Raw genomic sequence first — 27,685 nt, 5'->3', positions numbered from 1 at the left:
TCTTTACAGCAGGAGAAACGGGCGACTAGACGGGGGCCGGATGGGGCCGATCTGCCGGCAGAGTCTGTGTTTATAATTGCTGGCTGATCACAGGCTAATCAGGAGGAACTCAAGGACCACTCACACTCATAATGGACTCGAAAGCAGTGGTGGGTGTTGGATATATATATATATATGATATATGATCTATCAGGCTGATGCATGCGCGCGCCGGTAGTTTTACGCCATCAACAGTAACATTGAGAGATCCACTGCCGGTCGTTGCAAAAGCTTTTGTAATCATATTTTATTGTTTTATGCAGAATTTTGAAGATGATGATTGAGAAGAGGGGCTGCAGGACGATGTCGTGTCTTTTTAATTAGCACAAGGCCACAACATCCATCTATATCACCCAGCAGTGTTTGGGATAATGGGACTTGTAGTCCACAGGGTGGATCATAATAGATTTTATAACTTCTGCCTGAAATTGCTTTATTTTATTGTGTTTTACTGCTGACCTTTTCATTGTTTAAAAGGTTAATAATAACCAGACTGCATGAAATACAAAGTCTAAAACAGATAATATAGTTATTCCCGGATTTAACCCATACCGACTGCTAGCAGATGTATAGACACAATTACATAGAAGCCAACGGCCTCCCGGTTATCGAATCAATGGGAGTAAAGCCCCAGGGAGGGCTGGTTTTTGACCTACGCATGTGCTGAAGATTTTACCGGCACCGGCGCTGGTCCGATAACGCGACGCACAACGAGGGTTACGGATAATGAGCAATTCTGCTGCAAACTGGTAAATGTGATGGAATCTCCGTAACAACCCATGGAATGTTCTAAATGTATCTCTGTTTCTTAATATTTTGGGAGCATTTATGGGTTGCTGTGGTGATTGCTCCATATTCCCAACCCATTCCCTGATATTCTTAATAGATATGTCAGCATGCGCCGTCTGAACGCCGGATCACGAGCGGGCTACATGTGTCGGACGGTTCCCATCTGCCATCAAATTCCATGTTTCTATGTTAGCACCAAATCTTAGCACTTTAGGGGTTAATGGCAGACCTGGTTTGAGTCCATTATAAAAGAGAATCGAATCCCGACCTTTTTAATGGGCAGGAGGAACCGGCGATATCTGAAAAACCCAATCTGAGATAAGAGTCCCGGAAACAAACGATTCTTCTTTATAAAAGGCTTGGCCTGAAAAACCTTCCGTCTGCTCTGATTTTTTTCACTTAAATTTTCACTTAAATTGCAACTCAGTGAACCCTGACGAGTCTCTGCGAGGGGAGTCTCTGCGAGGGGAGTCTCTGCCAGGGGAGTCTCTGCGAGGGGAGTCTCTGCGAGGGGAGTCTCTGCGAGGGGAGTCTCTGCCAGGGGAGTCTCTGCCAGGGGAGTCTCTGCCAGGGGAGTCTCTGCCAGGGGAGTCTCTGCCAGGGGCGTCTCTCGAGGGGAGTCTCATTCAGACTCCGCAACGCTTGCCGAGCGCTCTATTCAACGAGGATATAATGGAAATGACACAAGATGGCGACTGGCGTGAAACGCGCCGGTTGGTTCCGCCTGGGGACGTTTCTACCGCCAGCCGCTGTAACCACTCGGTGACGTTTAATAAAGCAGGACATGAAAAGAAAGAAACGCGGGAAACGGTTACATTGTTTCAGCAGCTGGATCTGGCAGGCCGCGCATGCGCTCACACGGACCGAGTCGTAAAAGAAGAGTTTCTTACCGAATAGGATGATGCTGGCGTTGGTTTGGCCCAATTTATTTGTTGCTACACACGTGTAGTTCCCGTAGTCTTGTTCGGAAACATTAAAGAACGTAACCCGAGAAAAGCTCTCGCTGTTTTCCACCTTCACCCCGCGCCGTGAATCGCTCAGCCTGAGATAAAACACAAGACGCTGGTTACGCACACTTCAAGGGAATGCAAAAGATTTTTACTTTACTAGTAGATAAGTGGAACAGCGTCCCAGCAGAAGCGGTAGAGGGTAATACAGTGAGGGTATTAAACATGCATGGGATAGACATACGGCTCCTGAATCTAAGACGAGACCAACGACTGATTAAGGTTTGAGTCTTTACAGCAGGAGAAACGGGCGACTAGATGGGGGCCGGATGGGGCCGATCTGCTCAGAATAGATATTTTTATACACAGGTCTTATCTTGCTGTTCCTTGGCACATGATTAGGCTCAAAACCCACAGTGGGTGGACTGTCGTAAGATGAGGAAGATTATAACGAGGACTCCACAGACTCTGCCATAAAGCGAGATGCGGAGGGCGTTTGGAAGAATGGGGTGGATAAACACAACAACAGGAGCCCGAATTGGTGGCCCCCAGGACAGCAGGCACAATTCTAACAAAATATTTCTTTCTTAAATTCTTTGCGTCCCGCCGACTCCGTTAAGCTGCGAGGTACTTGGAGTAGCGACTGACCTCTTATCTTCCTTGAACCACTTGAACTCAGCTGAGGGGACTGCCGAGGCCTCACATCTCAATACACCCTGATGCCCCAGGGGGGCTCCGATATTCAGCGTATCGAAGATATACGGGGGATCTGCAGAGACAGAAGAAGAGAACGCGGGGTGAGTTACCCGAAATAACACAGAGCCAGCGACATGTATCTGTATCATTATACTGTCTACATGTACCAACAAGCCTGTCGCTGTCAGTATACTCGGGCTGGACGTCTCTTTGCTCGTGGTCCTGAGCGCGGGGCGGATTATCGGCCGTTTTGCGCAGATCAATGCTTTTTAATTATTTGCTTTTATGAGCGTCAGCTTTCATCCTTTTGAACGCCGGCACAGCGTTCAGCCTCATGCTAGCCGTCCAAAAGCTCCGACGAGCTAACAATTCTTTAAATAAATATAATTTATAGGTTTTGTATCATATGGTAGAAGTTGCCCCCATGTTTCATCCCCGGTGGGCATCTAACTTCTCTAAATATCCTGAAGGGGATTTGGGGTCACTGGAGAAGAACCTCTATTGTGAAACAATTTAGCAATTTGAATTGAGGCCTAAATATTAAAGCCAATCATATTCGTTCTCTTATGTTTATTTTATGAGTTATTGGTGAGGTTGCACATAAAGGACTGGATTAGCCACCTGGCCAGTGAGGTAATCGGGCAAATACTTGATCTGCTGTGTAAGGATGGGGTAAATTGTGATTGTTTAAGGTATCTGGAGCCCTATGGGGTCTTAATTCAGCTACGTGGTTACAAAAATAGACCCGTTGTGGGGTTAAATGGCTGCTGAATCCACGGTTACATTGTATCCAGTGATGAAAGGGTCTGTGATGTCACGGATCAGGTAACGTTCTCCATCTGACACGTTGTTCTCTGGTAGTGCCGAGGCTCCATCTGGTTAAATCCCTCACACAGGAGCCGGGGCATTATCACAGAAACAAATCCAATTAAAATATGTAGGTCACAAGATGTCACCGTATCGTTACCCCGCGTTACCTACAGCAGGGTACATCGATTTGCCCCAATAGTCTACTAAAGAAAGTAAAGAGCTTCACTCCGGGCGGAGACAAATCCGATGAAAAGTACAGGATTTTACCGTGTTGATGTGTTTCGGGTCTCTTTCTGTCTCACAGTTAAAATGATTTATATATTTTTGCAGATTTACACTATTTATCATCTTCTTTAAGTATAATTTTTAGCCCCATCTGCCTCGGACTGCGCGCTCCTCTCCTCCAGTTTGTGTTATTTTTGGGCAGGAGTTGGACGCCAGCAGCGCGGCACCGCGGGAGCCCAAACCAGGAGAGATCCTCAAGGTGACCTGCGATGCGGTGAGGCTGCCTCGCGTTTCTGTGCTTCACAGTTCATTTTAGTTACGGGGGCCTGATAGTTACCCTTCATTTATTATCTGAACTGATGCACATGGAAATTATTACCCCTCACCATATTACCTGCCCTGGTGCGCATCAAAATCTATTATTGGAAATTTTACCCCACATATTACCTGCATATTCCCTGTATATTCCTCATATTATATATTATATACTCTCCGGCCGTATAACTAATCCCGTCCTTATAACCCGTTATATACTGTATATTCCTCATATTATATATTATATACTCTCCGGCCGTATAACTAATCCCGTCCTTATAACCCGTTATATCCTGTATATTCCTCATATTATATATTATATACCCTCCCCCGTATAACTAACCCCGTCCTTATAACCCGTTATATCCTGTATATTCCTCATATTATATATTATATACTCTACCCCCGCATAACTAATCCCGTCCTTATAACCCGTTATATCCTGTATATTTCTCATATTATATATTATATACTCTCCGGCCGTATAACTAATCCCGTCCTTATAACCTGTTATATGCTGTATATTCCTCATATTATATATTATATACTCTCCCCGTATAACTAATCCCGTCCTTATAACCCGTTATATCCTGTATATTCCTCATATTATATACTCTACTGCCGTATAACTAATCCCGTCCTTTATAACCCGTTATATCCTGTATATTCCTCATATTATATATTATATACTCTCCCCCGTATAACTAATCCCGTCCTTATAACCTGTTATATGCTGTATATTCCTCATATTATATATTATATACTCTCTGACCGTATAACTAATCCCGTCCTTATAACCCGTTATATCCCTGTATATTCCTCATATTATATATTATATACTCTCTCCCCAGTATAACTAATCCCGTCCTTATAACCCGTTATATCCTGTATATTCCTCATATTATATATTATATACTCTCTCCCCAGTATAACTAATCCTGTCCTTATAACCCGTTATATCCTGTATATTCCTCATATTATATATTATATACTCTCCCCCCGTATAACTAATCCCGTCCTTTATAACCCGTTATATCCTGTATATTCCTCATATTATATATTATATACTCTCCCCCCGTATAACTAATCCCGTCCTTATAACCTGTTATATGCTGTATATTCCTCATATTATATATTATATACTCTCCGACCGTATAACTAATCCCGTCCTTATAACCCGTTATATCCCTGTATATTCCTCATATTATATATTATATACTCTCTCCCCAGTATAACTAATCCCGTCCTTATAACCCGTTATATCCTGTATATTCCTCATATTATATATTATATACTCTCCCCCGTATAACTAACCCCGTCCTTATAACCCGTTATATCCTGTATATTCCTCATATTATATATTATATACTCTCCCCCCCGTATAACTAATCCCGTCCTTATTACCCGTTATATCCTGTATATTCCTCATATTATATATTATATACTCTCCCCCCGTATAACTAATCCCGTCCTTATAACCCGTTATATCCTGTATATTCCTCATATTATATATTATATACTCTCCGGCCGTATAACTAATCCCGTCCTTATAACCCGTTATATCCTGTATATTCCTCATATTATATATTATATACTCTCCCCCGTATAACTAATCCCGTCCTTATAACCCGTTATACCCTGTATATTCCTCATATTATATATTATATACTCTCCGGCCTGTATTTCAAGGCATCTATTGGATCTGATGGTGCAGCTTCTATGTTTAGTGGATTCCACATCTTTACGACTCTTTCTGTAAAAAAAAACCCTTTTTGCCGGTAATGTCCCCGTATGTATTTGTATAATGACATCATAGAGAAAACATTTGATTTTAAGGAATACGGCCCAAATTCCTGTGCTCTGAGACTTACAGTTGACGGTTACTTTGACTCTGCGGACGTCTGGTGCAGCCACGTCATTACTTGCGCTGCATTCATACACCCCCGACTGTTCCTTGGTGATACCGATGATTTGCAGATACTCGTCCTCGCTCATGGAGTTGTGCGCTGCGGAAACAGAAAGAAAATGCAGGTTTACCCCGTGCATGGGCAGCAGCTGCACAATACTCCTCTGGCACCGGTTTGGGCAAACTGGGCAGAGGGTAACAGAGTGGACTGAATCCCTATCTGCACTTGTCAGGGTAAGAGAGGTTCTGCTCTCACTGGGGAGAGGTTAATCTTCCTTATTCTAGGTTGGGCACTCGGAGCGGAGAATCTTTGGGTTTATTCCGATTATTTTCATGTCGGTGGAACGCAGTCTGTCCTCGGTAAACGTGACGTGAAGACTTCTGTGAACTCCAACGGATATCCCCCGCCCCTAAATAGGGGGCCGCTAGGCACTTCTGTTAGGGATCATTGGACGCAAACACGGCGGTTAAAGTCATTTAAGGGGCATTCCGTGATTCTAATGACAAATGTTGAGTTTTTATTGTTGTTATTTTAATATGAAATCAGACATTTTTGGTTCGCCAGACGCTTATTTTCTGCTGTCAAATACAATATTTTACTCAAACTCAGAAAACAAAGCTTGTGACTCATCCTTCAGCAAATTCTACGTGCAAAAGAGCAGTCGGGAAGAAACATCGCGGATTCGCAGCTCCGAAAACATCTCTCCCTTCTTCATATTATTACAGCCCCCCCCCCAACAGCAGGGACAGCATCCCCAATTATTAATCCAACTGCGGTCTATTAATATTAATTATCATTAATAATGTTATTATTTATTCCTCCCCACCTGGAACCCACTCGAGTTAGCCAAAGATATGACTAGCACTAGTTTTCCGCTAGAATTCACCCCTTTCCCGTAAATATCAGGTATTTCTCCCTCGCAGCGCATCCGCATTTAACCCTTTGTTACACTGATAGAGAACTCGAAAGCATCAAGAGAATGTGAATCGTGTTTCATTGAATTCAGAACGATGCAGAGAAATCACTGCAGGGCTGGCTGTGCGTGATGGGAGTGGTACTTCGGTTTATTGCTTTCCGCGGGTACAGGTGTGCCGGTGAATGTCTTGCCGGTTATGAAAGCTCGTCTGACCTGGCGCTTGGAAACAAAAGGCCATAAATGCGTACGAGCTGCCAATCGGCTCCTTTGTGTGCAGAGCGGCCGCGGCGGACGACTCCCATTTAAAACGTTTGCGAGGGCGACGCGTTGCATTGAAGCGCCCGGCAATCACATTCCAATAGAGAAATAAGCATGTTCCAAACGCTGCCTGTCCCCGATCATCCGCGGCTCGGACTCCCGTCATATTGTTATACAGAACAGGTGCAGAGTATACAATATACAGGCTTCTCCCGGCGCATGTTTACACTCACGCAACGGGCCCCCCCCCGGGCTATGATTACAGCGCCATTCTGCAGAGTGATGTTATTACGGGACCGACGGCAACGTAACCCCTAAAGCCGTCCAAATTACAGGTCACACGCGGCCACGCTCGGGGGGTGGAAAGCAAAACACCAGGGACAACGTCCTTCACTTACAAGTCTTTGGTGTCATTAGGTGGCATCTGGCCTTAAAGCGCCGCCACATAATCCCCAGCCCGGTCTTTATATATATATAGAGTATATATATACCGTATATATATATCAGACGGTCTCAGTCGCCACGGTCTGAATGTTTCGGGTGTTACAGGTCATTAAACATCATGACATTTATAATGAGCTGGGAATCATCGTCTTGGCAGATCTGACCTTCAGATAACAGATAGAGGTCACATAACCCCTCAAAACATGAAGTGAACGCAGCACAACAGATTGTTTTTGCTGATTAAAATATAATTTTGGATGTAATGTCATCCTCGCCGCTGCTGATTAAACAGAAGCCCCCGTGCTGTCTGCAAACAGATAAAAAGTAACGGGGAGTGAGGAGGAGGAACAGACAAAGGATCAGAGATGAGGAGTGGGAGTCAGGAACGTGCAGAAGACTCGGGAAAATTAGGAAAAGAATAGAAGGTTTTCAGTGAAATTGAAACAGAAATAAAATAATGGAGGAGAGATAATGAATGAGAGGAAAAGACGGGAGCGAGGGAGGAAAATAATGAGCAGAGAAGACATCGACTGACACAACGTGTCACAGAGACAATGAGCGACACACGGGGGGTTATGGATCAGAAGACCCCCGTACACTCCAGGTCATGCGACATTAATATACGGCGCTGCGCGGCTCCAAGCAAGACGCCCGTTTATCAGTAGCCTCCCCCAGCCCCGAAAGGCTCAAAGAGAGTCTGTGAAGCCGACACGATTGACATCCACTGCTAACAATGTAACCGTAACCGACAAATCCATGGGGGTCCCGGACGAGTGAGGGGTCCCGGACGATGCATTAACCAAGCGCAGCCAGAGCAAAAAATCCTCCAAACCACCGCCTGCCTCTAAGATTCAACAACCAGGGATCAGTTCAATGCAGACATAAGAAAACGTGAAGACCCCCTATTCTCTTACTCCCATCCTGATCATTAAAACACAAGGAGAAGGGGGTTGGGGGAGAAATGGGGAATGGGGGCAATTTCAGGGGGAATTTGTGGATTACGTGCAAACAGCGTGGAAGGCGCCAGCTCCCTAAAATAACTAGAAGGAAAACGGCAATCTGTCTGACATCATCTTGGGCGAATCAAAACATCGCTGGGACATCTTGGTGACATCATCAACACAACCTCATACGCTAATCACAATCAGCGATGGAAGCCAGCGGCGGCCTGCGAGATGAAGGACGCGACAGAGGGGTTTATTCCCAACAATGTATCTGTTTTGTAACATTTCTGCTGCTCCACAAACATCAATCGTGTCGCGCTTTACAAATACAGAAAAGGCTGTCCACGCGCATGCATTCAAGGTCTTTTCTAACAAAGTACCCTGAACAATGATCTCACGGAGCGGATGAGGCAAGAACGCTTTAGCTGGAGCTGCCACTTTCCTCTATACATTAGAGTTCCATACTCTAAATAACCAGAAATAATGATTTATAGATTAAGGGAACGCCCCGGCGTCACATGCACCCGGTATATGTATGTATAGGGCGTTCCTCTTGCAAACATATGGGGTGATTGTGCGGAGCTCCCGTATGCATTTACCCCGGCCCCTCGGCTACCTTCCACGACACGAGTAGACTTACCCCCCATGAACTGTATGGGCAGGGATCTGGAGCTGCAGCTTCTCCTAAAGGTGTTTCTCTTCATGTTTAATGAATGCATATTAACGCACTCACAAGGTATTTTAATATACATTCAATATACAACACATGACATATCATACATATAATAAATATAATATACACGGTGATATATAATATAATAGACACAGTTTGAGAAACACAAATATATCATGTTTTAGGTGGATCTGAGAGATGAATTGAGTTACACTGTGAATTTTTTCCTATTTTCATGACAATCTGATAACCGCTGGACACAAATACAGGTAAGTATCGTTTGGGTGTCTGGGTTCTCGTTCTGGAGGAATCAATGCTATTAACTTCCGTTAGACAGCAAAGTGGATTTCATTTAGATCCCAAAACAAAAGCCGATCCCGACTCCCAACCCCAGCCGCGCCGCTCGCCTCGGCCCCACCACATATTGATTAGCCAGCACTTTGAGACGAGCAATCATTTCTCCCGATGTTATATTGAATTTTAATGTATTTTGCACATCTGTGTTATTTCAGATATAATCAACTTTTATTGCTAATTTAAATCGGAGATCTTGCTAATTATCCAATGCAGAGAGAAGCTGATTTTCCTGATTATTGCCGCATTTAATCAAATCCATGGACCACAGATTCCTAAAACCAGCCGCTCGATTCAGGCAGCCAGTTCTGGGTTTTAATAATCAGTCTGAAGTTACATCACCGGCTTACATCATAATATCAATCGCCTCGTCCTGTTCCAAACATTTCAAAACTGTTTTAAAACCATGCAAAAAAAAAAAAATATTGAGGGCTATTTGGGGGGGGGGTCCCCAGAGCTGTATCCACTACTCTAGGCGACGTCTGACCAGGGATCTGTAAAGTGCTCCTTTATTGCGTTGCCTTCTAAACTTTCTATCTCAGAAATTATTCCCAAGTCCCCTTCCTTGTGTTGTTGCTGACAGAGCAGGGTCCCTGACGTTATTTTATGCCTTGGGATTTTTATGTCCCAAATGCATTGCTTTCTATTTATCAATGTTAAACTGCGGCTGCCCCCCCCCCTTCTTCCAATAAAGACAGTTTTTTCCCTTATTAGGCGCTGAGGAAAGACTCGGAGACGGCGATGTAGAAGATTTTAGCTTCAAATTAACAGAATATTTCGGAAGACAATAATGAACAGGGAGGCTTGTCTCCGTCCGATCAGATATGGCGCTCCCCGCGGGGATCCCGTGACGGCTCCTCTACGGCTCCCTTTGTGTTCCGTTCACCTCCGATCCGAGCGCCGCCATCGCTTATCGCGGGAGAGACGGGTGAGACGAGGCCATTAATGTCTCATAAATCACCGGGAATTTTACAGTCTGGATGCAGCGAAGTTTTAATTAACTCATTAAGCGCAACAAGGTGGAAAGTGGTGCGTCGTGCGGACCCCGGAACATTCCAGTTAAACAAAGTGATACAAAGCACAGAACTATCCTTATAGATTAGGATCGGCCCCATCCGGCCCCCGTCTAGTCGCCCGTTTCTCCTGCTGTAAAGACTCAAACCTTAATCAGTTGTCGGTCTCGTCTTAGATTCAGGAGCCGTATGTCTATCCCGCGCATGTTTGAACCCCTCACTGTATTACCCTCTACCACTTCTGCTGGGAGGCTGTTCCACTTATCTACCACCCTCTCAGTAAAGTAAAATGTTTCCGCCCAAAATCATCGCTGATGCTTTTGTTTAGTATTATGATGGAAGCTCAGGGGCACGTGAGAGCACTGAAGACAACGCATCGTTTTCTTGAAAGTCTTATTTGTAAACACAGCTTTTAAGAAAAACAAGGAGAAATTCCTGGCGGTCTGACGCGCAGAATGCATTTGTTTTTTTAGATTAAATATGCAAAACTCAGCTTGCTGTTTATCCTTGTCGGCTCGGAGGGTATATATAACCTTCAGTACGAGAGACATTTGGAGGATCCGAGACATCACTGATCAAACTATGATAACTGTAATCTTCCTGTAAGCAACTCAGACAAATTACACATTGTTTGTCTCCGGAAACCCGGCGCGGAGCGCTGATACCCGTACTTTCTGATTACCTGACATCTCGCTCCGTGCACTCTCATTCATTTCTATAACTATTACAATTAAGTATCTATCAGGAAAGCAATGACATATGTACGTATAAACAGATATTTCAACGGAATTAACCTATTGCAGCTATGTAGTTTTACTTTACTGAGAGGGTGGTAGATAAGTGGAACAGACCCCCAGCAGAGGTGGTAGAGGGTAATACAGCGAGGGTATTAAACATGCATGGGATAGACATACGGCTCCTGAATCTAAGACGAGACCAACGACTGTTTAAGGTTTGAGTCTCTACAGCAGTTGTGTTTCGATGTGATGTCATCGGTCATTAACCTTTAAGAACCTCAAAGAAGCTGCAATTTACTTAATTGTTTAAAAAAACGTGAAATCTCTGTTTAGGAAAATCCTTAAAATAATCAGCCGGTTTGTTTGCATTAGAAGGGGATTTCGTTGCAGCGATGAATGTAACCCTGCATGGAATTGTCGCTCTTTCTGTAGAGGTCTGTCGGTGACGTCGCCGATTATCTATCAGCCGTGATGTTAAATGACATCTCCGTTTCCCTGACTTGCGATACGTTCAGGATTGGATCAGCAACTTATGGATTCATTGAGAAAACGAAGGGTTTCTCGTAAATCCCGGATGTTCACATTCAGAACGCGCTGCAGGAAAGCAAAATTTAAGGGAAGCTGCAAAGGGATTTTCTCTTCTGCTTTATAATTTTATCTCTTGGGGCTGCATCTAATAATAATAATAATAATAATAATAATAATAACAATAACAATAATAATAATAAAGAATATGTGACAGACCATCTGTTTAAAAAATAAAAATAAAGCACATTCTATACATTTGGATAATAATCTCATTATTGTTTCTGCATTCAAGGAAATACGAGCATAACGGAGTATTAAAAGTTTTATTTCTGGTATATTTTTACCCCATAATATAAAGTTTTCAGGCAGCTGCATATCAGCCGTTTGTATGATTCTCACTCTGTTATCTGATCCCCAATCTACTAAACCCTCCGACTCCTTATCATACTGCCTGTGGGGGACAATAGAAAGACTCAGTCTTAATTACCCAGCCAGACTCTCTGACTGGGGGGTGATATTACTGTATACAGCGCTGGGGGTTATTACGGTATATAGCGCTGGGGGGGGTATATTGGAAGGTATATGGGGGGGCACATACTGATAATGATAATGGGCTTGTGGATACACACATATATTATACACTCTTGTGCATGCGCACAAGAACAGGACATACCGATACCTGTCACACCAGATTCCTCTAGAATTAAGACGGCCGTATTCATCACAATTAGCCCTGGAAGAGCGGGGAGAGCGTTTCATGACGGGACGGCTCTTCATTCTGTTTGATCAAAGACACGTTTTCTATCCGGCCAGAACCATCAGTCCGCAGTAACGACTGCAGAATCACCGTCTGCCGGCAGGTAAAAGCTAAAGATTCAATTCATGTGATGTACGGGGGTTCATTTTACTTCCTTTGTATCTGGCCAATTATGAGACGCAGTATTATGAGATACAATAATACCCCCCCCAGCACTTTATACAGTAATAACCCCCGGCGCTGTATACAGTAATAACCCCCAGCACTGTATACAGTAATAACTCCCCAGCACTGTATACAGTAATATAACCCCCAGCGCTGTATACAGTAATATACCCCCCAGCGCTGTATACAGTAATATAACCCCCAGCACTGTATACAGTAATATAACCCCCAGCACTGTATACAGTAATATAACCCCCAGCGCTGTATACAGTAATATAACCCCCCAGCACTGTATACAGTAATATAACCCCAGCGCTGTATACAGTAATATAACCCCCGGCGCTGTATACAGTAATATAACCCCCAGCACTGTATACAGTAATATAACCCCCAGCACTGTATACAGTAATATAACCCCCAGCACTGTATACAGTAATATAACCCCCAGCGCTGTATACAGTAATATAACCCCCCAGCACTGTATACAGTAATATAACCCCAGCGCTGTATACAGTAATATAACCCCCAGCACTGTATACAGTAATATAACCCCCCAGCACTGTATACAGTAATATAACCCCCAGCGCTGTATACAGTAATATACCCCCCAGCACTGTATACAGTAATATAACTCCCAGCGCTGTATACAGTAATATAACCCCCAGCGCTGTATACAGTAATAACTCCTCAGCGCTGTATACAGTAATATAACCCCCCAGCACTGTATACAGTAATATAACCCCCAGCGCTGTATACAGTAATATAACCCCCAGCGCTGTATACAGTAATATAACCCCCAGCGCTGTATACAGTAATATAACACCCCCAGCGCTGTATACAGTAATATAACCCCCAGCGCTGTATACAGTAATATAACCCCCAGTGCTGTATACAGTAATATAACCCCCAGCGCTGTATACAGTAATATAACCCCCAGCACTGTATACAGTAATATAACCCCCAGCACTGTATACAGTAATATAACCCCCAGCGCTGTATACAGTAATATAACACCCCCAGCGCTGTATACAGTAATATAACCCCCAGCGCTGTATACAGTAATATAACCCCCAGCGCTGTATACAGTAATATAACCCCGGCGTTGTATACAGTAATATAACCCCCCCAGTGCTTTATATACTGCATGTCTTTCTATGACATCACAAAAGAAATAAAAATATATATATTGCACACTTCCTTTTTAGGATTTGTTAAGGTTTATAACTGATAAAGGGTATGGCTTTCACTCCGGCAGCCAAAGCTCCCACAGACATAAAATCAATGATTTTATAGGAGGGGTATATGGGTTGGATCGGGGGAAAACGGGCAGAAAACAGGCCAGAAATATGGATTTCCGGTGGTGATGAGCGATGCCCACGGCACACGCCTAATGTGTCTATTCAGGTCCTTGGATACAACGTGTCAATGTATCCGAATCCATCTGATTCCTGTCTGAGTGTCGATTGCGGTGAGAGCTGAAAGAAGATCGGAAAGCTCCGTTGCCATAGCAAACTTTCCAAATCCAATTCTAAACTTTCTACATCCATTTGAACGGCAAGCGATTCGTTTGAGGAAAAACACATTTGCAAAATTTCCTTTTGTAAAGCGGAGAGACGAGAATCACCTTTTATCATACGTAAGAAAGAGAAGATTCAGCGATGCCAATAAAAAGACCAATATTTCGATTCAATTAACCCCAATTTGGACAATTAACCAGCATAGAAATGCTTTCATTCGAACCATCGGAGGAAATGGGGAAACCAAACATCCTATTATAACCAAACCAGTAAAAATGCCATCACGCGACGTGGCAGACCGTCTGAAACACAGAACGGAGATTTCTGATCAACGATTACAATGAATGTACTAAAGAATAATAGGAAATTCCTTCTCCTTTCTCGCTCACAAGGTCAGCTCCTGAAAGGCAAGTTTAACGATATCGGGGATTATGCATCATCGCTTCGCAAAGTCTGTATCTGCTCAATTATCAGATGTAGTAATTTTAACCAAAATCAATGTCACCTTACGAAGTAGTGTCCCTGAACTATAGATTCTATAGATTAGCCCAGCATTTGAGGTTTTAAAGGGAAATAATGCATATTAACCCATTGGTGCCTATTAGGACGTACTGGTACGTCGTTAAAAGTTCTGCCCCTTAGGATGTACCGGGCCAGCGTTGGAAGCGGTGGTACATCATTCGATAAGGAATATATATATATATATATATATATATATATAAGGAATTCAGTAGAATCCTTTCCATGCATTTGCAGGGGTGCGGGGTGGGGGCACCATGGAAATGTAAGGGGACGTTTCATATATTAAATGCGTTAAAGTGATTTGCCAGATGCAGTGGGGGCAACCTGGCAATCACATCAGTAACCATTCCATAACTCCCTTTCAGCACCCCTGTTTGGTTAAATAAAACATGCTCTAACTGTACAGCGCCGCAGAATACGATGGCGCTATATAAATGAATAAATAATACTAATTATACACTATTTTGCCAGAAATGCTACCATAAACCTGTATCTTGCAGTAACCGCGTTTCGTTCCATTTGCCTATGATGTGGAAAGGCAGGTCAGTGGCGTTATTTTCCTGCTTTTATTCTTAGGAATGGATGATTCTGCGCCCGGGGGAGCCGCTGCTGTCAGGAGCCGCTGCATGTCATAAAGCAGAACTTTTAATTTCCCGGTATTGGCGGCCATTTAAAAAGCCAAATGCAATTTCAGAGTCATCAATAGTTCTCAGATTGTCGGCTTCCTTTGTGTCAACTCTATAAACCTCAGCCGATAAATCTCACCGGTGAGAAATCTCAATTGTATTGGGAGTCGGTGAATTCTAATTCTGCTTAACGCATGAATATTCATCTCCGATAGAAGTCGTCTGGAGTGGACACTCGCGCCCCGCACCCCGCGCCCCGGCTGGGGTGGAACAAAGCACATCCAAAGCAAATTGCTTTTCGACTTAGAGAACAAATGAAAATTTAAGAACATCAATGTTGTTACCGACGAATGCCCGAAACATTCAAATAAATATTTTTTTGTTCGTTTTTTGCCACTTTTGTCATTTTTGCCAGGAAAACTTTATTGTAAAGTGAAGCAAAACCAGGCAGTGGTAGGATGTTGCCATAGAAACCGAACAGGCTTATTTTTTTAGGACTTAACCTTTTGAGGAAAGAATGTGATCGCAGAGCTCTATGATTTATCGGTTTGCAGGTTAAGACAAAAGTATATAAGATAGCGAGATTGTAAGATTGGGGGGCAGAATACGGCGCTTACTGAGAGACCGTATCCCACGGGTATGTTCCAGATTATTATCTTTATTGGCAAGCATTATACTTATTTTTATGAACTCTGCTCTATAGATATATTTTTGGATTCACATTGATTATTGTTTGCATTATATATACCGTATACACTCAGTAAACAGAGTTTGGTTTACAATTCTCAAGTCCTTTTATTTTATTATACCCTCAATTATTCATCACGAATAGAGGGACCTTACTATTTATATAAAATGATTTCTTTGGTTCCTGTATGATAAGCGCTGCTAAATCCTGAGAAATAAGACGTTAAAAATGGGAATAAAGGTACGGACCACATTATAATAAGTGGAACAGCACCTCAAATTGTGTAAGAACGATGTCTGCCCCTTAACGAATTCTAAACTTTAGTTCTGATTTTCTGCGTATCCAGATAATGCAGACAATACAAAACGTCTGAGAGCCCCGGCTGGCTGAGCATTGTGAGAGTGGTATTTAAAGGGCAGCTGGAGGTCACATGTGGTCTAGCGCAAACATCTTTAACTACTCCGAACACAGTCAGGAGAAATCTAACTACCCCCTGTGTTCACATCAAGGAGTGGGAATCACTGTCGGATCGGACGGCGTCCGTCACTTTATGGTCTGGCTCATCTCCCAGTTCTCTAAAAATTATCGACTCGTAAATGTAATATGGGGCTGATCTGCATATATGAAAAATGCATTAACTGCAGACGGTGATGCTGGTAATCCCAATAACTAATAGTGCGTCGCCAGCAACATTCATCAGCGTCACGATCGCAAAGGATTCTGGGAAAAGACATTCGATCGCAATCTCCAGGCTCTGCATTGATTGGCTACAAAACCAAAAACGTTGCCCTATTTCCACCGGCCCGTCCATGAAACGTACGTCTGGGGGTGTTGGTTCCCTCTGCCCCGCATTTCGGTTCTGCCCTTGTGGGTAGGAATAGACCGATACACTGGGGGGGGGGTTCCTCCTCTGTAAGCGTGTAAAACTTGAGATGCCCCTGAGTGGGGACTCACCGGAGGACAGGGTATTCAGCGTCTGTCAAGCTCAGCCAAAGCCAAGCTCATTAGAAATGCATTTATATATTCATAAATAGTTAAAAACTCTTCGAGAAACATCAAAAAGCCCCATAATCCCGCACAGCACGGACGGGATATATATATATAAATATATAAAAATATATAAATATATCTGCTCTGTAACGTTTGGCTCCAGCCGGAGGGTTTTTGATGCGGCTAAAATTATTAACTATTTATTGAATAAATATGGATTTTATTTTGGCGGCTCCTTATACCCCCCCCCATATAAATAATAAATATTAAAAATCTCATTTATTTCATTAAATCATGGTAATCGTGAGCATTCTTAATGTCGGGAGTCGGTGGATATATCACACGGCAGCACGATATATAATAGATTAAAACCAGATAAGACGATCTCTTTGAAGGGGAAATATCTAAAATATAATTTTTCCCCCAAATATCATATTTTCCCCAATAGGCTAAAGAAGCAGATTATTGGGTGGAATTTAGTAACATAGAATCATAGAATTTTACATTTTTTTAGTTTTTCCTGTAAAGACTCAAACCTTAATCAGTCGTTGGTCTCATCTTAGATTCAGGAGCCGTATGTCTACCCCATGCAGGTTTAATACCCTCACTGTATTACCCTCTACCACTTCTGCTGGGAGGCTGTTCAGTTTATCTACCACCCTACCCCTCTTTAGAGTCTTTTGTCTTTGGAGTCAAGTTTTTTTGGGGGGTATTCATTGAAAATGTTGAAGAACTAACTAGGAGATGTGCTAGAATTTAGTTCTGGCCCTTTGTGGATTTTAACATCATTTCCAACTTGAAGCGTGATTCCCGGAAGCTACATCTGCCCCAACAGTCTGGAGCAGGGGCAAATTTACAGCGTTATTGGGGGCTAAAACTCACAGAGACATCTCTGTCCATATACAGTCCATGGAAAATGGAAAAATAAAACAAGACAAGGAGAAATAAAATGTCTGAAGGTAAAATTGATGTGAAAAATGTGTTTAAATTGTCCTGGGAAAGCTGTAATGGAGAGAAGGTAATTGGTGGGGGGCACGCGATCGGCCCCCACACTCCTGCCCGGCGTTACCGGTAATGATAGTATGTTTTCTCTCCACATTTACTAATAAGATTATTGTCACATCACGTTGTGCTCTTCTGCTCTTAAGATCGGATACAATGTTTTAGCCGCACCATAAAAAACGTCTCAGGAACCCGGACAAACTCGCTAAACAGCGTAATGGAGGGAAATGGGAAGGAATGCAGACGGAGAGGACTCGGCGATAACGGAAAAATGTTAATATTTCAGAGTAAGTTTGCTTTCTTTATGTGGCAGCTGAGGCCAAGTATTATCCATAAAAACTCTGCGGTGTCTGCGCTAAAAAACTATTAACGGTACAGAACGGGGACGTCTGGTGCTGCGCGGGCTCAAAAAATAGATTCCAGGCAAGAGAAGATCGATAGATGGAGAGATAGATAGATAGATAGATAGACAGGTAGATAGACAGATAGATAGACAGATAGACAGACAGATGCCCCTCTCTCCTCCCCTGATGCCCCTCTTTTCTAGGAGGTCAGAATGTTTGCTGGGTATGAGGGGATCGCAGGGTTCTACAGCAGGAAATGGTTTTATAAATTAAACGCGATAAATAAAACCCATTATTCTTCTAAATGCCCCCCACCCAGTCACACAATAAAAAGTCTGAGTGAAGCCCCACCCCCAGCCACACCCTAACCCCACCCACTAAAACATAAGTCCCCATTTTTGGATATTTATAAAGCTGGGTGAATGCACTGCGTCTGACTTCACCCCAACCAGTGCTGCCCCCCCTTCTCCGTTGATAAAAACAATCAGTTTCGGGAAGTTATGACGGAAGAATAATGTGAATTATCTGCACATTTACATGCGTCTGTAACGTAGAAATACATCGGGATCTGGGACGGCGAGTGGGGAGAACTGACTGTAAAATAAAAGTAATAAATGTTCATTATGTCCAAAAAACAATGGCACCCCGTTTACCGTGACAATGTTTCTGTGTGTCTGAAGTTATCTTTTCTAAAGTGCGTATTTCAATAGGAATGTGGGCGCGTTTTATGTTAATTATTAACCTGATTTTACTGATTCATTACGATGTATATTTAATGTAAACTGCTTGAGAATCTATTCTTGACGGTAAATACTTTAAATGATGTGTTTTATGGGGGTTGTTCCAAGCGGCTGGCTGGGTGCCCTGCACTGATTGATACAGCAGGGTCAGTAATCCAACGTGGGGTCAATTAACCGGGGCTTTTTCTGTATTCCAACTCATTTCTTCCAATAAACCCCCTTCCTTTTCTGCTGCAGACCTGGAGCCGCCATCGCTGTCAGTCATGTGATATTTTGGGTGACTTTTCCTGCTGAAACGCCACACTGAGCTGATGCTTTACGGCGATGCTAATGAAGTCCGTTCCTCCATAGACTTTCATTAATCAGAGATTAATGTCCCTCAATATAAGTTCTATTCACACAAGACAAAAATATATATGTTTTGCAAAAAACTGTATATATATATCATATATCATATCTATATCTGTATCTATCTATCTATATATATATCATAAGCAGAAAAAGCCTCGGAGACCCCTGAACTTCATGAAATGCAGATCGCCAAAAGAAAAGTGATTTGGCCAAATTAATCTGCATCCCTTTTCGAACCCAGTAAATAAAAATATAATCGTGGGAAAGTGGAACCGACGTATCTGTGCGTGTCGGGACAGAGAGGATTTATGATCTTATCCTCCATTCATTAAGTAATTCAGCGAGTGGCACACGCGGTAACGCGGCGTCTGATCATAATAAATGGAGAGATGACACGAGTAATGCGCCTGTTTGTAAAAATGATCTTTAATAGAGACGTGAGTTTGACGGAATAGCAGTAATAATTATTGCCACGTAGTAAAATAGGATAAAAAAAGACCAAAAGCAACACAACAGTCTTTCCGCCCCAGAAAACAGAGACCATAGGACACAACTCCTTAATACCCTACATATATTATTATTATTGATAATAATTAAATAATAATAATAACAATAATAATAATGTCATGTATTGTTTCCTATGTACATGCTCTGTGCCAGTGGCATAAAATCCCAATATCTAAATCAACCCAAACTGGTGGTCTTTGCTTCTTCTGTCCAGGACGCTCCTCGGCCACGGGGACTTCATTTCAGGAGCTAATTGCAGAATTATTAGACAGCGTTTAGTAGAATGTGACATGCAAAGCACGGATCTGCCCTAATAAAATATATCCAGAGATGGCTGTTTTTTGGGGTAACAGTCACTAGCGTCCATGCATCGGATTTGTGGGGCAATATCGCATGTCTGATCTCCTCCTGTGCCATGTATTTGAAACTTTGTTACTCTGTAACTTTTTCTCTTGACGCATCGTACAATCTCCTTACCGCTCGCCCCCCAAACATGCGTCTGTCCCCCTAAACTAGCAATTGCAAAACCGCCTCTATAATCATCTAGGAATAAAAGCCGGCTACAGACATCTAAGTGAGCATCCGTTCTGCGGTTAAAGGGACCTGTGAGATTTGGAAACGTCTCTCCTCTATCTGTCTAAACTATCATTTGGGTTTATTAGAAGGTATCATCAGACACACAACTTTTCTCTACTCCATGACCAATACTGAAAATCAATACTTTATATTACTTCATGGAAGGGTTTCTACTCGGGAAATGAAAACCATTCATTATCTTCGGGCAATTTCATTGGTGACTGATTGAAAGTTCGATGTTTGTCCTAAGAATTAAGTCCAGCACAGGACTGAAAACAGCGCCAGAGAGGATCCATGAGCCTGGGTGTCCCTCCCCGGGCATCTTCAGCCCTCTGTCTCAGCTGCTTGTTTGCTTCCCTGCCTTTATTCTCTCCAAATACCCCGCTGTCCTTATCACGGGTTGTCTTATACTGCCTCTTTTGTCCCAATGGAGATGACACCTTCTGGAATACATCTTTGCCAAGTGTCCTGCCTCCATCCTCCTTTCTCATCTGCCCAACAACCTCCCTTCTCAACTCCAGTGGAAAGACAGGAGGACTGCCATAAAGTGAGGCTTCTGGGCTGACATTGAGTTCATTTAGGACCACAGCGTCCATTGGGTCCATTGGGTAATATCCCTGTTGGGTTGAGGTCATGACTCCAAAATAATGACCCCAGTGACCTCATCATGAGGACCAGTTTCCAAAGAGTATCCAGGGCAAGCATTTAACCTGCGACTTCCTCGTCTCACTGTTTATGGGGCAGTTGGTTCCTCCCTTTAGGGCAATCAAGGCTGCGGGGTGATTGCAATTTCCAGAACACTTACAGAAATCCAGGCTTTCAGAATGCTTGGACTCTATTTTTAAACCATTAAAATGTATATATTGTACGAGCCTTCAGAGTGGGAACAAAAAGAAAAAACAAATCCACGCTGAAACAAAAGGTGAGCGGGTTCCGCGTATCGATGCTTAAAATACACCATGACGATGACATCATTATGCAGGTTTACTGGCAGGCAAAGCGTCAGCTCCTGGAGCCGGTATAGAACAAGTCCAGAACTTCCCAACATTCAAAATTTTATTAAGATAAAAGAAAATTGCTGTTTTTTTTTTTTAAAGCATATTTGGTTTCCAGCCTAAAGGTTATTTTAATAAACTTCGCATGCCGTGAAATTCCTGCGGTGGCTCGAATATCTACTTCTTGAATATGATCCTTCATTCTGACATATTAATAAAGCTTTATGACTTTGATAAGAGAGCAGCGACGCTTTACTGCTGCTGAAATCAACACTTTGCTTCGCACGGAACCATATTCTATAAACGGAGGGAGGTGACTAGAAGAAGAAAGCCAGGAACGGCGCGATGGCGACACGACGTGAAACGTCTGAGCAGGTTGGCTGTGGTGGGATTTCATCCGGATGGAGAATATGAAGGAATTCCTATCATTTGTAGGTTTTTAAGATGCGTAAAACACATGAAACCAATACATTGCCCCAAAAATGTGGCCCTCATATGCAAATCAGGTATTGCCAGTTGTGGCCCTCATCTGCATATGAGGCATCACGCTGATATAATCAATACTTTTGGAAACAACTTGAAAAGCCATTTTCTATTAATTTACACGACCGCTTTCGATGCGGTTGGAGCGACGTGGAGATGACCTCATAAGCTCTACATTCGATGTACGTTCTCCTGAGACGCCGAGTCTCTTTCTTTCCATAAGCGTCTCATTACATAATGTTCAGATTTAATGATGTTGATTATTATGAGAGAAAGGCTAATTCCTCCGTCCCTTTACTAAATTAGACAAAGCGGAGATTTTCACACCCTTTGCTTTTTCTTTTTCTTGCTAGCGCAGCCGCCACGTGGAGAATGAGACCAGAAATAACTCAGTCAACGCGATCGGGATGCGTCTGTCCCCGGGCTGCGGCTCTCGGCTTGCGGTTTAACGGGTCCCGGTGGCACTTTGATGAAGTGGCGATCCCACAGCAGGGACAGCTTGAAAGGGCGCGGGTGATTTAGGGAGGATCTGGGGAGCGGGATTATCGTGAGCCGAAGTGTCGTTTAGTTCATTAAGCTGGCTCCTGTGTGCCGTTGTGCTCTCCGTCTTGGAGGAGATAATAGATGGATAATATCCGCGATACAGCCACAGCTCAGAGATAATATTATGGCAGAGGAGTAATTAAAAGTCCAGTAAACAAGGTGAGCATCCATCAGCTGGAGCAGTCAGCCTGGCGGAGCAGTCATGGAGAGGAGGAAGAGACGCGGCAGCCCCTCACGCGCAGCCAAGAGACCCCATTCTAACGTTAATGAGCTGTAATTACATCCCATTGTTCCTGCGTACCTAGTCCATAATACATCAGTGATTGGCACATGTTACGGGAACGTGAACTCTAATCCGCGCAACGATCAAGCGCGCTTCTTTGCTGGATGCTTTCAGCCGTTCTATCTGAAGAAGGGACTTATGTTGCTCTTTTGGAATGGCTGCCCCGTAGTCCTGGATCTGCGATTCTTGGGTTGAGGATGGCAAACCTCGGCAGGAAGGACCACCGTGCGGGGTATACAGAGCTTGTATTCGTGGGGTACCCGACTCCAGGCGCCCCCCAGGGTCAGAGGGCCCAGGACATCTACTTTTGGGTCTGAATAACAATAATTTCCTAAAGGATCTAGTAAAAGCAGAATCCTAGACAAATCTCACAGAAGTTCAAGCAGTTCCCTTTAGAATAGTCACTGCTGCACTGCACTTGTTGTGGCATTTCAACTCTCATTACGCTCAGCCAACCTCTTGACAGAGCCAGTAGAAGTTTGTGCCACAGCGGCGGGGTGTCGGAGGAAATAATAAACATTATTGTATTACTTCTCAGCTGGAATCACTGGAAATCCTAAACGCCACGCACCATTCTAATGGCATCTGGGGATGTTGGTTGAAATGTTCGGAAAAAAAGGTGTAAAACCCTATGATTTGGCTGTTAATAAATTCTCCAATAAATAACGACGCTGGTTAAATCTCGTTAAAACCGGGTTTGTATAATTTCAGTCGAAAGTAACCCTCTAAGTGCCGCAAAACGCGTTTATATGCAATGGAACAAAAGGCGATGGCATTGTGTTCTGTCCCAGCGGAGATCCGTTATTAGCGTGGATAATTGCATACGGCTCGCGAAGCTCTGCGCACGTTCTAATAGCCGAGCTCCGCGGAGAGCGCACCGGCGGCAGAGCGAGATGCCGCATTATAGTCTGTCCTACCGCGCATCCCTCTGACATCATACAGAACGAGCGTGAGATGCCGCGTTATAGCCTGTCCTACCGCGCATTAAAAAAGTCCGCCCTTTGTATAAAACACGCGTGTTACGTGAGATCACTAGATCTAATTTCACCGCCGAGCGAATGCCATTAATATGAGAATAGTAAATGGACGATCCGTTTACCGGTTTATTGATGGAATGCGTGCAAAACAGGTCAATAGCCTAATGATATCAATGAAACAACCCAGAGAGATGCTGCATATTCCACGCTGAGCAGAGCGGCCCCACTCAGATAACGCGAGTCAGACACTCAGCGCAGACACTTACTCAACAATGAGATGCCCCGATACAAACGTGAACAAGGATCATCGGCCACAACCCAAGGCCGACATCATGCAGGAGGCTATAATCTAAAAATAAAATGGAATGAGGTTTTATTTTACTGGGAGGGTGGTAGATAAGTGGGACAGCCTCCCAGCAGAAGTGGTAGAGGGTAATACAGTGAGGGGATTAAACATGCATGGGATAGACATACGGCTCCTGAATCTAAGACGACCAACGACTGATTAAGGTTTGAGTCTTTACAGCAGGGGAAAGATTGGTTTGCTCGAGATAAACTACAATTTTGTTCCAATTGCTGTGATTATAATTAACAATTCTAACCGATTAACTTCAAAGACTGAAGATCCCCAAACATCCAATTTTATGTTATAACCCCAAAAAACATCAGGCAGCGCGGCGAGGAACGCTCTAGAAGTACAATGGAAACGGAACGGTACCAGAACGGCTAACCTAAGGATCCCAACGTCCCTGGGTCCATCGTAGACAGAATATCTCAAATCAAAGACCAACAGCCTAAAAGTACTCAATATATTTCCTTTCGGAGAAGTCGGGGGAAGCGGAGGCCTCGGCGGTCTGCTCCAGACGTAACGGTCAAATATTATGACACTTAGTGACCTCTAAACCGTATCCATCCATCTATTTATCAGCGGAGTCCTTCTACTGTTCGATAATAAAGTAAGAAGATGAGATCAGGACTGGCTTTCCTGGCCGGAGACAGAGATCTGAAAGCTGTATGCCCATAACAAGCGTCTTCCCTATAGCGCCATCATATGCCGCAGCGCTGTACAACGGGTAAACAGGACAGAACAAGTCGGACATCGCATGATCATCTAAGTAAAGGGGTTCTTTGTAGAATAATTCCCAGCCCCTAGAAAGCCAGTCAGGCAATGACTTAAAACTCCACTTGCCCCGAATAATATCCAACATCCCAATCCACATCTGCCCTCGTGACGGAACGTTTCTTAGCACCGCATTAAAGAAAGTCTCGTGTGGCTCTTTCTGGGATTTGATATTGAACATTTCTAATTTATAACTGAAATCTGCAGCCGGAGTCCCCAAATAACTCCGTCCCTCCGTCTGTTAATTGATACCCCCCCCCGTTGCGCTGCGTCTGAGACCCCCCGCTGCCGCGCGCCGTTCATTTATATTTGTCCTCTTTCTTTAAATTTTTTGTTACCCCTATGAAGTAATTACCTGTTACTTTGTCACACTGGCCAACTGTAACCATGACAACACTATGGGACTAAATGTGCAGTGCTAAGAGACATGTCGCCATGGCAACTTGACTGACCAGTTATAGGCCCCAGTAACCATGACAATTGAGCATTAAGCTCTTTTAACCCTTGCAGGCCACAGACATCCGTAAAAACCTCCAGCCAGTTTGATGGAAATGAGCTAAACGGGGAAATAATCTGCATGTCATGCGAGAAACGTTTAACGGCTTTCAGCAGAAGTGCAATAAAGAAAATGCCCTCAGTCGTGCATTAAACTTTCCATTTTTTTATATGCTTTATGAGAAACCATAAATTAATGTGAAAAACACTCGAGGGTACGCGTCAAGTACCTCTTTAATTTTAGGCATGTAATAAGAATGAAAAGGAACACGGCTCATATAGACAGAGAAACGCACAAACTAAAGGGTTAATTCTGCCTCCTCCTCTGGAATTGGCTGTATCGGTAGGAATGATAGATGTTTACAAGCCCCCCACGCCTGTCCGCCGGGCAGCCATAATGAACCAAGATACGGTAGCCGCAGACACCAGGCCGCTTGCCACAACTTATAACTTGAAGAATTAGGGAAAAGTTATTTGGAGCTTCCTTCAAATTATAGACTAAATTATCCTGGGCTTATTCCTACATGCGGAGAGATGACGATTTGAGGGGGTTTTAATGGTGGGCCACAGGGTCCGAGTCCGACAGCCCCCCCTCTATATATAGATATATATATATATACATGCAGCATATAAATGCTCGAGGATCGGCTCATCCAACCATGACCCAGCCAAACAGATCTGAGTTATTAAGATCATTCTGAGAATTAATGAAGTTCCTGAGACTAGAAATAGAAAAGCCTGATATATTTTAAGAGACCCTGAAAATCACCGGTGCCAGGAAACCGAGGAACGGTCCAGCGCACTACAACGGTGCAGAGCTAAAAAGAGTGCGATTTACACAAAAAAAACGGGACAGGCGCCAAAACGGGGATAAAACCTTCTGCAGCTGCGGTAATCCCCAAATCTTTGAGAACACGGCAGTCATGCATAAAAAAAAGAAAAAAGGTGAAAAGCAGATGAAAAAAAACAGCCATCTCGCCCAATACATAAATAAGTTATCCACCAAGGACCATGGTCGCGGCCTCGCAGCTGCAACAAAAGTCTCCATAAAGGCCGCTAATTTCTCGTTCACATATTGAGCATCTCTGTGAGCAATGACTGCTACGGTGTCTATCATGGCAGCTTTATGAGTTGCTCAGAGGTCTCCACTGATGGGCATCTCCTGCCTACTCCTGACTCACCACTCATCACAGAGGTCTCACACCTCCTGGACCATCCGTCCGTCTGTAGGGTCAGTACACATGAGCGTAGAGACATGTTACATTGTAACTGCACACAACACATGCAAGCGATACACAGGAATGATCACAGTTTCCCTGTAGAAGAGGGCGAGAGAAGGGATTGTTTGGATCTCCATGACTTACTCATGGCGGGGCTGTAAGCAGGTAGCTCGAGCAGACAACCTGCTCCTTCAGATAAGAGTCAGAAGGCACTCGTGGCCGACGACCCCAAACTAGAACAAAACAAACTCTGCGTTGAAAAAGTAACCCCAAAAGTTCAGTTCCGCAGGAACCTGATGCCACCTCTGCTATCTCGTACCGAAGATAAACCCATTAAAAAGTTTCGGCTCTGAGATGCGGAGATCCCCAAAGAGATCTCGTTGTATTTAAAAAAGGAAACCTCCTATGGGAGAGGCAGTTTTTAGCAGCCGTATCCTTCAGCTCGCACATTATCATCTCGGATACACTCGCAATCCCTACCCGCGTCTATTCTAAGGTAGGTGATGAAGAAGCCCCGAGGCGCAGGCTCTGTGTACGCGAGGGCAGATAAAGGCAGGATTCTCATACAATGGAAGACACGACGTGTTGGATTGGCGGGTAATTGTTACATTGTTACTGATTTTTTATTTATTAGTACTGATACTTTTTTGCAATTATACAGAGGCTCGGTTAACCCGATATCGCTACAATGTAATATATAAAGTGATAAGATATCGTAAATATGCACATTATTGTCTGACTATATCAAACGGCACAGAATGGTATCTGCTGTCCGGTGTCTCCTAATCTCGAGGAACCAATTGGTTTAAACAGTAAGGTCCCAAATGAGAACACCATTCAGCCAATGAGAGACCCACAGGGCAATGGCGACGCTGCTCATTGGCTGCTGTTTGACAATATAAAGCTTCTATTAACCCTCACTATCCCGGTCATTTTTATGTACCAGCACCATCAGATTATATTGAGAATGCATTTTTTTCATAGAATATAGTCAGAAGAATTCAAAAAGCATACAGCGGGGGTGGGGAGGCAATTAAATTAAACACAATAAAGAGGAATTCACAAAGATTGAAAATTAGCCAATATCTGTGAAAATGAGCAATATGCAAAAAAAGTGGCTACAAGAAAGGCCGGCAGTAGTTTTACGCGAGCGATGCCTCCGCGGCTTTATCCTGCATCTGAAAGTAAA

The 27,685-nt window shown here is 43.5% G+C and overlaps 1 protein-coding gene across 2 annotated transcripts in view; it reads right to left on the bottom strand.

Annotated features, from left to right (window-relative positions):
- Positions 1 to 27,685, bottom strand: part of LOC128470698 (protein CEPU-1-like) — a 275,403-nt gene that overhangs the window by 10,748 nt on the left and 236,970 nt on the right. For both annotated transcript variants that reach the window (XM_053452605.1, XM_053452606.1), the window contains exons 5-7: positions 5,693 to 5,827; positions 2,424 to 2,544; positions 1,719 to 1,870 (exon numbers count right to left, since the gene is read on the bottom strand). In XM_053452605.1, coding sequence (XP_053308580.1) covers positions 1,719 to 1,870; positions 2,424 to 2,544; positions 5,693 to 5,827 — 408 coding nt within the window. The remainder of the gene's footprint in view (positions 1 to 1,718; positions 1,871 to 2,423; positions 2,545 to 5,692; positions 5,828 to 27,685) is intronic.

Source organism: Spea bombifrons, chromosome 12 (assembly GCF_027358695.1).
Source record: "Spea bombifrons isolate aSpeBom1 chromosome 12, aSpeBom1.2.pri, whole genome shotgun sequence".
Classification (NCBI taxonomy): domain Eukaryota; kingdom Metazoa; phylum Chordata; class Amphibia; order Anura; family Pelobatidae; genus Spea; species Spea bombifrons.
This window is presented reverse-complemented; position numbering and strand designations above follow the sequence as displayed.